Raw genomic sequence first — 13,639 nt, forward strand, 5'->3', positions numbered from 1 at the left:
GAATAAAACAAATGCAGAATTATGTTGGTGACCTTGAGACTGGGGATTTGGGACATAGGAAAAGGAAGATACAAATGTAAAAAACCCTATAGTGCTAGCAAAGCATCAGTATGAATCATGATGTATCTTATCTTAAAAATATACAGAATATTAGTTACTAATATATACATATGGGTAATTAATTATCCCCAAAGTTAGCCGCTAAAATGATACACATTTATTATCTCAGTTTCTGTGGGTGGGGAATCTGGGTGTGGCTTAACTGGGTGCCTCTGGTCAGGGTCTCTCTCAAGGCTGGAATCACCATGACAATCAGGGCTGTAGCCATCTTAACAGGAGAGGATCCACTTCCAAGTTCACTTATAGGGCTGCTGGCCAGAGACCCCACGTGGGCATCTATCTGACAGAGCCACTCAAAACGTGGCAGAGTAGGCAAGCAAGAGAGAGCAGGAAAGAAGTCACAGGCTTTCTGTAACCTAATCTTGGGAAGGACATCCCTTCTGTCATATTCTGTCCACTAGAAGCGAGTCAATAAGTCCAACCTACTCTCAAGGGGAGAGGTTACCCAAGGCCACGAATACCAGCAGGTGGGGCTCACTGGGAGCCATCCCACCACAGATACATTTCTTACCCTTCTGACCAAATCAGTAGCAATGAGCACCCACAGTGAGCAGATTATAGTCTCTAAGTACGATTCCCCAGGACTCCTGTTAGAAACAACTTGTCCTAGTCCTGAAGCGAGAGGTGTTTAAGATGAGCCTGGAATATCTAGTCATACCAGAAAGCAAGGAAGCTACCAGAGACGACAGGGGTCATGTTGACAGGACTCGGGAACCAACCTCGGGAGGCTCCCACTGGCCAAAGACAGGACAACCTCAACCCCAATAAGGATAACATCCACGACACAGTGTGACACGCCCACCGTGCTTCAACCCTAGAGTCCCTGATCGTGCTGATCTTTAGAGGTTGTCAGGGAAACTTATTAATTTAAAATTTTTTAAATAAAGAGAAGGAATCAAGGAGTTAACTAGCTTTTCCTATATGAACTGTACTCTGGGTAACTGAATATTTGATGAGGGCAAGCTTCTCTGCAGAGGAAAACTCCAGATAATCAAGAAGAAATGAGAAATGATGGAACTAGAACACCATCATTTTGCAACCTCTAATCAATTAATGGGTCTAGACAATGATCATTAATGGCTGCTAATATTACAAAGAGAGAAACAAAGAGCCAGCATGTGTCTCCTGATGGAAAAACACAATAACTATGAAGGTTGGGGTTTTTTGCCCCAAACAACCAGACTAAATCTGATCAAGCCTCTTTATCTAAACACCCAACATTTTACAGCAATAGCCCCAGGAGGATGCAATCAGCAAAATCCAGGCTGCAGGGCACTCCATGAAACAAATGATACAGATTCTTCCACAAGAGCAGCAACAAAAATATTGTAAATGAGAAAAAAGAGAGATGGATAGAGAACCTATAAAATAAGACACGTAAGAGAATGGGACACGTAGCTGATCTCAATGCATGGCCCTCATCCGGACCCTCATACAGATAAGCACACTGTAATCTGGGGAAAGGCAAACACTGCCTGGGGGTTTAATGATACAAAGAAATGATTATTTTATTTTAGTTGTGGTAATAGTATTGCAATATCTTTAAACACAAACTTCCTATCTTTTAGAGATACATATTCGAAACATTTAAAGAGGATAGTGAGATCTGAGGTTTGCTTTAGAATAATCTAGGAGAGGGTGGGGATGTAGATGAAGCAAGACTGGCCGAGAGCAGGTCGAGACTGAAGCTGAGGGCACGGGAAGTTCATCATAGTATTCTCTCTTCCTTTGCATACGTTTAAAATATTTTATGATAAAAAATTAAAGGGATGCATCTCCCCAAAAGGCATCATTTTAAAAGAAATCAATATTCTATAGTATTGTTCCTTGTATTCTACCCAATCAATTAGACAAGAGGAAAAAGTAACAGAAAACAAGAGTGGAAGCAGCAAAAATCATTCTTATTTGCAGACGGCATGACTGTGTACCAAGAAAAACCCAAGAAAACAACTAAAAATCTACTCAAAAAAGAAAAGAATTCATTAAGGCAGTTGTTCCAAATTTAATATATTAAAAAATCAATAGCTTTCTTTGTAGCTACAAATAGTAATATGTTAGAAAAAATAATGAAACAAGAGATAAGATTTACAAAAACAATAAAAGGGATAAAACACCAAGGAATAAACTAACAACATGTGTGTTGGATTTTTACGAAAAAAATTTTATTGATGAAGATAAACAAGCTTGAATAAATGGAAAGATAAGTCCTTTTCTGGCTAAGATGCTATATTGTAAAGCTGACACTTCCCCTATATAGATAAATTTAATGCATGGCATGCCAAATTAAAAAACCAATAGGAATTTTTATTGCATAACTAGATAAACTGATTCTAAAGTTTCTATGGAAAAATAAATATGTAAGAGGATCCAGGGAATTTGTGATCAGGAATGATGGTGGCAAGGGGAAGAACTAGCTGTACCAGGGAATAAAACGCAGCATAAATCCAGGAAAGCAAGCAGCCTGGTTCTGGAACCTGAGTGGGCAAATCAGTGTAACAGATCCAGAAACAGCCCTACATGTACATGGCAAATTTCATGTATGATGAAGGCTGCATTTCAAACCAGTGGAAAAAAAGATTCATTGAATAGCTTTGGCACAATGGGTTAGCTGTCTCATTTGAAATGTAACTTTTCCTGGATCCATATATCAAAATAAATTCCAAATAAATCAAATATTTAATTAATTTAAAATAAAATCATAAAAGCTCTAGAAGAAAACTTTATCTTAAAAATGTCTTAGGACTGTGAAGGTCATACTAATCTCAAAAACTCAGTAACCTCAAAGGAAAAAGATGAATACACTTGACTACATAAAATGTTCAGCAAATTTTAAAATATCCAAAAAAAAAAAAAAAGAAATTCAAAAGACAACTGTAACCTGGGGGAAACTTTTGCAATATAAATCAAAGGGCTAATTTCCTTTATATGTAAAGAACAGCACAAATAAATACGAAACACCAAAAATCTGATAGAGGGATGGGCAAAGGAAATAAACATGCAATGCACAGGGAAAGAAACACAAACAGCTTATAAGCATAGGAAACTGGTATCTGGGATTCACTTCTGATGAAAAATATGCACGTGAAACTACCAAGATACCACTTTCCACCCATCAGCCTGGGGCTAAGAGCAAACAGGGGGATGGCACACAGTACAGGTGACCCACATGCTCACAAATGATGGACAGCCATGTGACCTCTCTACCTCTTGGGAAAGCAATCTGGTCATCTTTATCCAAGCAGGCGTGATGCTAACCTGTAACCCTGCTCTATCCAGGAAGTGCTTTTCTAAAACAACTCACACCATGGGACTTCCCTGGTGGCGCAGTGGTTAAGAATCTGCCTGCCAATGCAGGGGACACGGGTTCAAGCCCTGGTCCGGGAAGATCCCACATGCCGTGGAGCAACTATGCCCATGCGCCACAACTACTGAGCCTGCGCTCTAGAGCCCGTGAGCCACAACTACTGAGGCCTGCGCCCTTAGAGCCCATGCTCCACAACAAGAGAAGCCACCGCAATGAGAAGCCCGCGCACTGCAATGAAGACTAGCCCGACACAACTAGAGAAAGTCTGCGCACAGCAACAAAGACCCAATGGAACCAAAAAAAAAAAAAAAAGAAAGAAAGAGAAGAAAATAACTCAACTCACACCTGATCGCAAGTACTCACCCACGAGGCTGCTCAGTGCTGCACGGAGCAGAAACCATGTAACCATCAGTCCTGAGGGGGCTGATTAATACCCCATCGTACGGCATCATACAGCATCGCACGGCCATGTCACTGACTCCTGTGTTACCACTTGAATAATTAGGTGAATTTATAGTTGTTGTCTCTACCAAGAAATCTATCAAGAAGTGAAATCTACCAAGAAGTGAGAGAGCTAAGTGCAGACCCATGTGGCTCATATCTATTTTAAGAAAAAGGTCTAAAATCAACTATACTTCAACAAAATATTAAAAAATAAATAAAAAGCTCTATGTATAGTCTTATATATGTCCAGGAAATTTCTGGCAGGATTCACAGGAAATTTGACAATGGCTTCTACTGCAGAGAGGGATTAGGGGTCTGGGATGTGCAGATAGAAAAGGAGAAGGTACCACAGGGATTTCCAGGGTAGAAATCATTTTTCAATCTTACGGCTCTTGGCTTGATCCAAGCACTATTCAGAGAAAGCTTAACAAACCTCTATTGGTGAATAAATGTTCCCATTTAAAAACAGGTCCAAGCCCTATTCATGCTGACCAAATGCAATACTGGAGACAAGATCTCACATGGTTTTGTTTGTTTCTAACAAGAAGTCTTTTTGGTTTTCCTAAGCCCTCTTTGGAACGCTCCACTCCCTTCTGACTCCCACCCTCCGGCCAATAGCACCCCGGACCCAGGGGGCCCACGTGTCCACCCAGGCCTGCTCTGGGCTCGGGAGCCCTGCCCCTGTCACAGGCTGACAAGGAGGAGGTGAGAGCTGCCTTCAACTTAGGAGTCTTATCTGGACAGGTTCACCCCAACTGCTTACTTTAAGAGCAAACCAAGGCTCAGATCTGAAGTGCCCAGTGTATGAATATAGCCAAGTGGCTTCATCACCACTGTGAGGACCCCTCAGAGAGGGAAGGTGTGAGGTGAGCTCAGCCCGAGGCCTGGAAGTCAGGGGATGAGGCCCCCGTGATCTCCCAGCACCCAGGGTGGGACATTGACAGGTTCAGACAACAGGGTGTAAGGACCCCTTTAAGGGGCCCTGGATTGGAGGACCAGCGGCATCTGAGCACGAGCCCGGGGTCTTGGCGGGGTGTGGGTGGTCCAGGACACCTCACGGGAGCCTTGGCTGCTGGACCGGGGGAGAGCAGTGTGAGGAACAGAACACCATCGATCAGCCTTTGTTTGGCGCTGAAGCTGCTGCTGTGGGGCTCCATCGCCCGAGACCAGCACCAGCCTTTGGGTTTTAATAAGCACATGTCTGGTTTGATAGAAAAGCTAGACTTTCACATATACTCGTTCAGAAGCAGGTGACCCTCTGGCCCACGTGGACGCATGCTGCCACCTCCATGGCCCGCGGGAGGGAACACCCTGGCCTTCCTGCTGCTCCTTGCCGCCTGGGATGCCTCCCCACGGGACGGTGGGAGAGCTCTGTGCAGGGGTCCACCCTCCACAGGTACCCTGCAGTGTCAACCTTCCAAACCAAGAGGGTCCGAGAGGGCCAGCGTCTTCCCACAGATGGTGGTCACCGGGGGGGGGGGGGCTCTTCCCTCAATGACTCGGTGACTCTGAGCCTGAGTGGGGCCAGCAGCTCTGATATCCAGAAGGTTATCCTCAGTGGACTCCCCAGAACTGGAGCCGTGCATCTTCACCAGGTGAAGGCGCCCCCGCTCCTGCTGCACGCGGCGGGCTGCTCGGATAGTACAGCAGGGCGCGGCGAGCTCAGACCCCAGCCGGGTTCCCAGCCCAGGTTCCCACCCGGGCTGTGCAGGGACCACCTGACCATGCGCCCTCTCTGAGCCTCGGTTTACTCATCTGTGGCAGCACCGTCCCTGGGGGTTGCTAGGAGGTCACCGAGTCAGCGTGGTTAAGGCATCAGCGCCGTGCCGGGCCCGAGTAGCGCTGACAAGGACTATCTGGCCCGTTACTGATGGTGTTGAATGAAGGTGTATTGGGAGTCAGGAAACCAGCTCGGCGAGGAGGGCGGGCTGTCAAGTACCCAGACGTGCGTCCAAGGCCCGGCTCCGCCCTTTGGCAGCCATGGGGCCTCGGAGGAGCCTCACTGCTTCCTAACCTGTGAGTTAGGCTGACGTGAAGGAGATGCACAGGGCCCAGCACAGGGACTGGCACACACCCAGCGCCCGAGACACGTGAAGACGGCATCGCTGTAACTGTTAACTATCATCTTTCATTATTACTAACAATATAGGATGTGAAGTAAGGCATGAGTTGGGACTGAAGGCTCTCCTTCATCAAGGCTCCAGGAAGGTTTCCCGCAGTGCAGAGCTGGCAGAAGGCCCACTCCTCCTCAAGGTCACAGTGGGTCTTCTCAGCCCTTGAGACCTTGGGCCGCAGGACTGAACGTGCCCGAAGGCTCCCCCGCGCTTGGAATGCTCGCCTGCCAGACAGGGTGTGGCCAACACCGAGGGCATGTCCCCTCCAGCCCCCTCTCCAGACCTGCTCCCCTCCTTCCTGGAAGCCCAGTGGTCCAGGCAACCCTGAGGTTCAGGGTGCAGTCACTGGCACATCTCTGGCCGATGGGAGACAAAGAGGTCATCAGGTACTTTAAGGTTCAACTAAATACTCAGAGTCACGAGGGCTCCTAAGTTCAGCCAGACGTGGGGCTGCCTCCTCAGACGGAAAAAGGCAGGACGCACAGTCTGTCGGCTGGATTCTTCCGAGAGTCCACGCAGCGTCCACACAGCCGCCCAGGGGCTCGCCTCGAGCACGAGGGTAAGAAACGCCCATCAGGGAGGGTGTGTGGAGCCGTCCCAGTGTCCCAGGAGACAACATCTCTTACGCTCACTCCATGGGTACGGCTTCCAGGGGCCCCTCGAGGGACACATCCGGTTACAAGGCACCCTCCATGGGAAGTCCAAAGCCTTGTACCCCCCAAGGATGCGTCTTCCTTCGAGACGCAGTCACCATCTTTCCCATCTCTACCACGGCTGGCGTGGACTTTTGCCCTTTTCTCTCTGCTTCCTGCCAGGAACAGGAAGTGGTGTCCAGAAGAATACGGACACTGGCTGGGACTGAGGTGACCCGCCCAAGGAGAAGGCCGATCCCCGAGTCACGAACCCATGGAGCCAGGAGCCACTCGCCTCTGGACCTCTGTACACAACAAGCTTCCCGGTTTGGACAAGCTCCCAGTAGGTACATGGAAACACATTCCTAACTGATCAAGGTGTCTAATTTGGGGGTGGTTTCCCCACATTCATTCCATCCTAGGGTGTTTCATCATTATCTCTTCCTGTTCCTGAGTCAGACTTTTGGTCCTTCAAGTCTTTGTTGAATACGAATCCTCTGCTATGAAGGGGTGTGTGTTTGCTTTAAGATCGCTACGTTTTCGTAACAGTCGAAGGGCTTCTCTTCTATAGGACACTCAAAAGTAAGGCGGTCCACACTGGTATGAGCTGGTCACAAGCAGCCTTAGCCAGTCTGGGTTGGTTGGAGGCAGCTGTTTTGATTTGGTCTAGAACAGTCAACTGGTACAACTGGTACAGGGGAGTCTTCTGGAAGTCTGACTGCTAGAGGTATGACTCGGGGCACCCAGGCACTGACTCTGCTTCCCGGTCCCTCCCCCTCCCCTCCTTGCAGGTGTGAGGCCGATTCAAGCCAGGGGAGCCTCATGTGCAAATCATCCCCCCAGACAGTTTGAGGGAGTCCTGCCCAAATGGCGCCATGAAATATGTTGAAAAGTGAGCTTTGGGACTTCCCTGGAGGTCCAGTGGTTAGGGCTCGGCACTTTCACTGCGGGGCGGGGGAGCCAGGGTTCAATCCTTGGTCAGGGAACTAAGATCCCGCAAGCCGTGCAGAGTAGGCAAACAAAAAAAAAAGAAAAGTGAGCTTCTTGGATCCACAAGAGCCTCCATCACCAGACCAGTGGACTGGCACAGCCCCATCCCGGCATCCTGATCACCAAGGAGACTGGAGCTGGAATGTACCGCATCCTCCCCTATGAAGGAGATGCTGGGTCCTGCCAGTCACTGGGTCCTGGAACAACCACACTAGCAGGCTGGATTGGGATCATCATAATCTACTGCGACCTAATGAAAACCAGTGTGATCCAGTCTGAACCAGCTAAAACGTACCCCAAACCACATGTAAACTGCTGAGCGAAATCCATCTGAGCCTACTGGAATTGGTCAAAATGGGGTCAAGGCTATTTGAATTGTGTAATATTGGTTCTGACAGTTCAAAACTGGTTTTTATCCGGCTGGAACAACACCAAGCCAGTATAACGTGGAACCAGTTGCAACCGGGTTGAGCCAGTGAATTCACTTTTAACCAGTTTGAATTGGGCTAGCCTGATTTAAACCAGTCAGTCCCTTGAAAGGGAATTTGAGGGCTTCAGCTTCCCAGGTTCTTTTAGTTCTTTAGTAAAAAAGAAAACCAGGGTAGCAAAAGTCTAAAGTCATTTATTCCTGAAGATTAATTTACCTTGCTCCCATAAATATTCATAAAAATCAATTACCAGCTTATTGAAAGAATTAATAAACTTCACATTGTTTATTGTAACCCACTAGCAAGAGCAGGAATCAGCCTCCTGGCAAAGCAAAGATCCTACTTTTAAGAGGCTCTTTACCATGTGGTTGGAGGGCGTCCTAAAGGAGTTGCCGGGGTTTCCCTGATGCCCTTCAGACAACAGCCAAGCAGGAGTGCTCCCCACACCAAGAGTGACACAGAACAGATCAGCTGGGTTGTTTTTCTTTTAATTGAATGTTAAAATGCAATATTAACCTCCTCAAAAGAGACAGGAGAGTGGAAGGAAATGAAGAGTCTTAAAAAAAAAAACTAGCAGTCTGAATTTGGATGCAATTATATCCACCCTAATCAACAGTGTTAGATCGTAATTAGCAGCTTATACAGAGACATTTCAATCTATTAATTCAATCATCGTGTCATGTGTGAGGCCATTACTGAAAGTGTAATTAAATGGAATGGTCTCCTGTTCCCTAATCAATTGGATCTTCTCCCCTCCCATTGATGACATGGGGCCGAGCACCTTGCCTTACTGTAGAACTGCCTTCCCCTTGAAGGTGTGTTTTCTACACAAGCTTTGTGGGAGAAAATCAAAAGTCAAAGTCCCATTTGCTTGGACGTGAAAATATGTCAACTGCCCCCTAAGAGAGAAAATTTAGTCACTTACCAGCCACAAAACTTGGAAATGATGCCACCTTCTTTGTCTGTTAGGAAATATGAAAACACACACACACAATAGGTTTAAGTAGTTGGCCCATAAGATCTAGGCTAAGATGATTAATTACCATAATTAATGGTGGTGATTAATTATGGTAATTAGTTAATTACCATAATTAATTAATTATGACTGGTCTTCCCAAGAAGTCAGCTCCTTACAGCAAACCAGTGTCTTTCTGGTGCCATGATGTTTGGGTGGGGTACATGTAACCAATTCTCATGGAAAACCTCGAGTACAAAAGGCCATCAGCTAAAACTAGATTAGCATGTCACTGCTAGAAGGAATACACCCAGTGGTTCCCTAACTGGTGGGCATGAGAATTTCCAGGCACATCTTTAAAAGCAAGGAAGGAGATCAGACGCCACTGTGTGGGTGGCCACAGTTATTTCATCCAAGTTAGAAAATCTCATCCAAACCATGTTATCCAGAAAAGGGAAATAACTCGCTTAAGGCCTCATTCTAATAACCTCCCCATCATGGCAGTGAAAGTTTACATGGGATTGTTTATTAAAACCACATTGTTGGTTTAAAACCGTGGTTCTCAACCCAAGTGATTTTTGTCCCCAAGGGGACATATGGCAATATCTGTAGACATTTTTGGTTGTCACAACTTGGGGAGGAGGGCTGCTACTAGCATCTAGTGGGTAGAGGCCAGGGATGTGTCTAAACACCCTGCAGTGCAAAGAACAGCCCTTCACAACAAAGAAGGATCTGGCCCCAAATGTCAATGGTGCCACCCTTGAGTAATCCTGTTTTAGAACATGACTGTCAGATAATGGGGTAGAATGAGTTTCTGTCAAATCGGGGAGCACCAATGACCCCCACGCACCAAAGGCAACACATGGGCACACCGTGGTGTGGGTCTGAGTCAACAGGAAAGGGCCTTCCCTTCCTCCTCCTACAGGGCCACCGGGCTTTGCCTGATGGGACCCCCCCTCCCCCAGGCACTGGGTGGGACAAGAACATGGTGGAGAGGGCGAGCCCATGAAGACAGGGTGGGCAGCTCCCACATCAGGGTCCTGAGCCAGAACTCTCTTCCTTGGAAAAATTACCTCTAGAATGTTGTTATTGTCAACAGGGCCATTGAGATCAGAGCGCTGCTGCTTCCTCGGCTGCTCCAAACCATTGCAGACCTGGAAACCGGGAAGTTAAAGACAAAGATGGTGTTTTCACATGTGAGAAAAAATAAAAATACAAAAATAAAAAATAAATAAAAATTTAAATTTAAAAAAAGAAAAATAAACCAAGACACAAAACTGGAGATACAATATGATGCAATTTTGTAAAATGCATGCGTATATAGGTATGTGTGTGTGCATACAGATATAATTTAACTTTTCTGCCAATAATATGTATACTTTTATACTTCTAAAAAGTTATTTGAATCATATTTTCTAATTTCTTGTTTATTATTATTTTTAATTGTGGTAAAATACATATAACAGAAAGTTTGCCATCTTAACCATTTGTAAGTGTACAGTTCAGTGGCATTAAGTACTTTCACATTATTATGCAACGATCACCATCCATCTCCAGAGCTCTTTTCATCTTACAAAACTGAAACTCTGTCCCCATCAAACACTAACTCCCTATTCCCACCCCACCGCCAGCCCCCGGCAACCACCAGTTCCCGCTATCAATTTACTCTAAGGAGCGCATACAAGTGGGGTCATACAAGATTTGTCTTTTTGTGACTGGCTTACTTCACTGAGCAAAATGTCCTCAAGGTTCATCCCTGTTGTAGCAAGTGTCAGAATGTCCTTCCATTTTAAGGCTGAATAATATTCCACCGTGTATATAGACCACTTTTTGTTTATCCATTCATCAGTCCACGCACACCTGGGTTGCGTCCACCTTTTGGCTGTTGTGAATAATGCTGCTACAAACACGGGTGTACAAATATCTCTCAGAGTTCCTGCTTTCAGTTCTTGGGGTATATATATATATATATATACCCAGAAGTAGGACTGCAGGATCATATGGTAATTTTATTTTTTATCTTTTGAGGAACCACCATACTGTTTTCCACAACAGCTAAGCCATTTTACATTCCCAACAACAGTGTCCAAGGGTTAAAATTATATTTCTAAAAAACTTAAATTCTTAGTTCAATGCAAATTCAAAACCTAAATTCCTTAGATTGGCAAATTAGCCAATCTACTACTAGAGGAAAAAATGCCCCAAGGACATGTCATAAGTCTTCTCTTAAAGAAGACATCAAACCAAAATTCCTCTTACTTCGATGAACAAAATGTAAAGTTTAGGTATATTTTCTCTACTTAGTGCCCTGTACTATCCAGAAGATCTCTCCAGATCCAAGCACTGAAATCACTGTCCAAACCCCAAAGGAGGCTCTGGTGAGCCAGCATCTTAAGTCAAGTTCCAGAACTTTCTGGAAATAGATTATCAAGCAGTAACAATATGATGATGCCAATGACATTAATAAGTTTTATTTATAAATAAATTTATATTATGAAAATACATATAGATTATACTCATATTTACATTATGTTTATTTATAAATAAGTAACGTTATTGATCACATCCTCTCCCATATGAGATGGATGTGCTCATTCCTGCTTTACAGGTAAGAGGACTGAGGCTCCAGGTGTGGACAGGAATGGCCAGGTACCCACAGTCTCAGGCAGCACAGCCACGTGTCGTGTCTTCCCTGCCCTAGACTGTTATTGTCATGGCCTGTGACTCTTCATTAGATCTCTACGCGGGGGTTAGAGAAAAATGAAAAGACCCAGGCCCACCGTCCCAGCCCTGAAGGGAACAGGGGGGTTGTGCACCAGGCAGACCAGGGATTCTAGCAGAGCATCCTCTCCGTGACTGCAGGTACCACTGGGCTTCAGAGGCTGCGGGCATGGAGGGGATGGCTCAGATAGGAGGTGGACAAAGCTGTCTGGGCATTAAGGACTGGGCAGATTTGTGCCACATCCCGAGAGCAATCTGGGCTCGCTCAACCCACAGGAAGAAATGAGGCCTTCCCGGAGCAGAGGGGGTGCAGGGCACAGCTGGGGCCAGGAGGGTCAGATGTCTGCTTGGTCCCCTCTTCCTTGCTGGAAGCCCAAAGGACTGCCCCTACCCCAAAGCCCCGTGAGCCCCCAGACGGCGCCGGTGGGCCCTGACCTGGCCCCGCTGTTCTGGTCTGTCCCGAGGTGGGGCTCTGGGGCCCCCTGCTCCACCCATCACAGCCCTCCTTTCAGGTCTGGCCCCATCCTTCTCCTTTCAGGTCTAATCTGCCCACCATGGATCCATGCTGCCCAAGCTGAGCAGACAGCGCCCCTTCCTGCAGGGCTGAGCCTGAAGGAGTCACTCCTGCCAGGGTCCCACGGGAGCCAGGCTTCTTCCCGAACTCCTAATCCTGCCACAGCCCTACTGGCTCTGCACCTCCGGCTGTGGACAAGACACACCAGGAAAAACCTCCTGTAATGTCCAAAGGGGTCTCTCACCTCAAAGGGTGCTCCCGTCTGCCTTAAATAAGGCTCTAATGTGGGAATGCCCCAGACAACCCTCTGCTGTCCTGTACACCTCCCAATTTCAAGGTCCACTTAGAGCACATCAGTATTTTACCTTCTTGTTTGCGAAATTTCTAACCTGGTGACCATCCCTAGGCTGAGTTCACAAACTTCATTTCCTGAAGGCCTGCACTGCCTTACAAGGAGCCGAACAGGCACCAGGAAACTCCAAAAACCCCAAAGAAACCAACCAATCAACTGAAAAATGAAAACGTGGTCAACCACACCTAGTACACACTGAATATTTGTGTCCCCCCCCCCCGCCCCCGCCGCCAAAATTCATATGTTGAAACCTAACCCCCAGGGCAATGGTATTAGGAGGTGGGCTGTTAGGAGGTCATTAGGATTAGATGAGCTCATGAGGGTGGGGTCCTCATGAATGGGATTAGTGCCCTTATAAAGGGGATCCCAGAGAGCTCCCTCGCCCCTCCTGCCACGTGAGGATGTAAAAGAAGATGGCTGTTTAGGGAAGTGGGTTCTCACCAGACACCAAATCTGCCAGCACCTTGATCTTGGACTTCCAGCCTCCAGAACTAAGAAGTAAATGTCTGTTGTTTCTAAGTCCCCCAGTTTATGGTATTCTGTTTTAACAACCCAAAAGGACTAAGATAACACTCCTTCTACAAATGTTACAGGTTGAGCTAGAACCTAATTTTTCTGGCAGAAAGAGGGCCGTCATATGGGGCAACAGACTGTCATCATGGTGCCGAATACATAGTGGGAAACGGCAACACCAGGACCGCTGCTGGCCTTCTATTGGGTGTCTCTGGCAAATGGAAGAGGTATCCCTTCTGGGGGACGCAGTTTGGGCTTGGCCAGGGGAACCCAGGCTGGAAGTCAGTGCCCTACACCATCCCCCAGACAACTCAGTGTGGGACCACAGCACGTGGTGACCACAGGCAACACAAGGTCTCAGGTCCATGTACAAGGGCAGCTTCTCCCCAAAGCTTCTACAGGCTCGACCCCAGGCCAACATTTTCTCTAACTCCCTCCGACCACTCATCACCATGACAACTGCATCTCATAATAAACAGCCGGGGTTGTTTCCAGAGAGGCAGGAGGACGGCTTGTGCTGCTTCTCCTTGGGAGAGCCCATCTGGTGCTCAA

At 46.8% G+C, this 13,639-nt stretch overlaps 1 protein-coding gene across 4 annotated transcripts in view; it reads right to left on the reverse strand.

The window, feature by feature from the left end:
• APBA2 (amyloid beta precursor protein binding family A member 2) overlaps positions 1–13,639 on the reverse strand; it is a 232,895-nt gene that overhangs the window by 35,655 nt on the left and 183,601 nt on the right. For all 4 annotated transcript variants that reach the window (XM_059915337.1, XM_059915340.1, XM_059915336.1 and 1 more), the window contains 2 exons: positions 10,061–10,141; positions 8,958–8,994 (listed from right to left, as the gene is read on the reverse strand). In XM_059915337.1, coding sequence (XP_059771320.1) covers positions 8,958–8,994; positions 10,061–10,141 — 118 coding nt within the window. The remainder of the gene's footprint in view (positions 1–8,957; positions 8,995–10,060; positions 10,142–13,639) is intronic.

This window comes from Balaenoptera ricei, chromosome 2 (assembly GCF_028023285.1).
Source record: "Balaenoptera ricei isolate mBalRic1 chromosome 2, mBalRic1.hap2, whole genome shotgun sequence".
In the NCBI taxonomy this organism is placed as follows: Eukaryota; Metazoa; Chordata; class Mammalia; order Artiodactyla; family Balaenopteridae; genus Balaenoptera; species Balaenoptera ricei.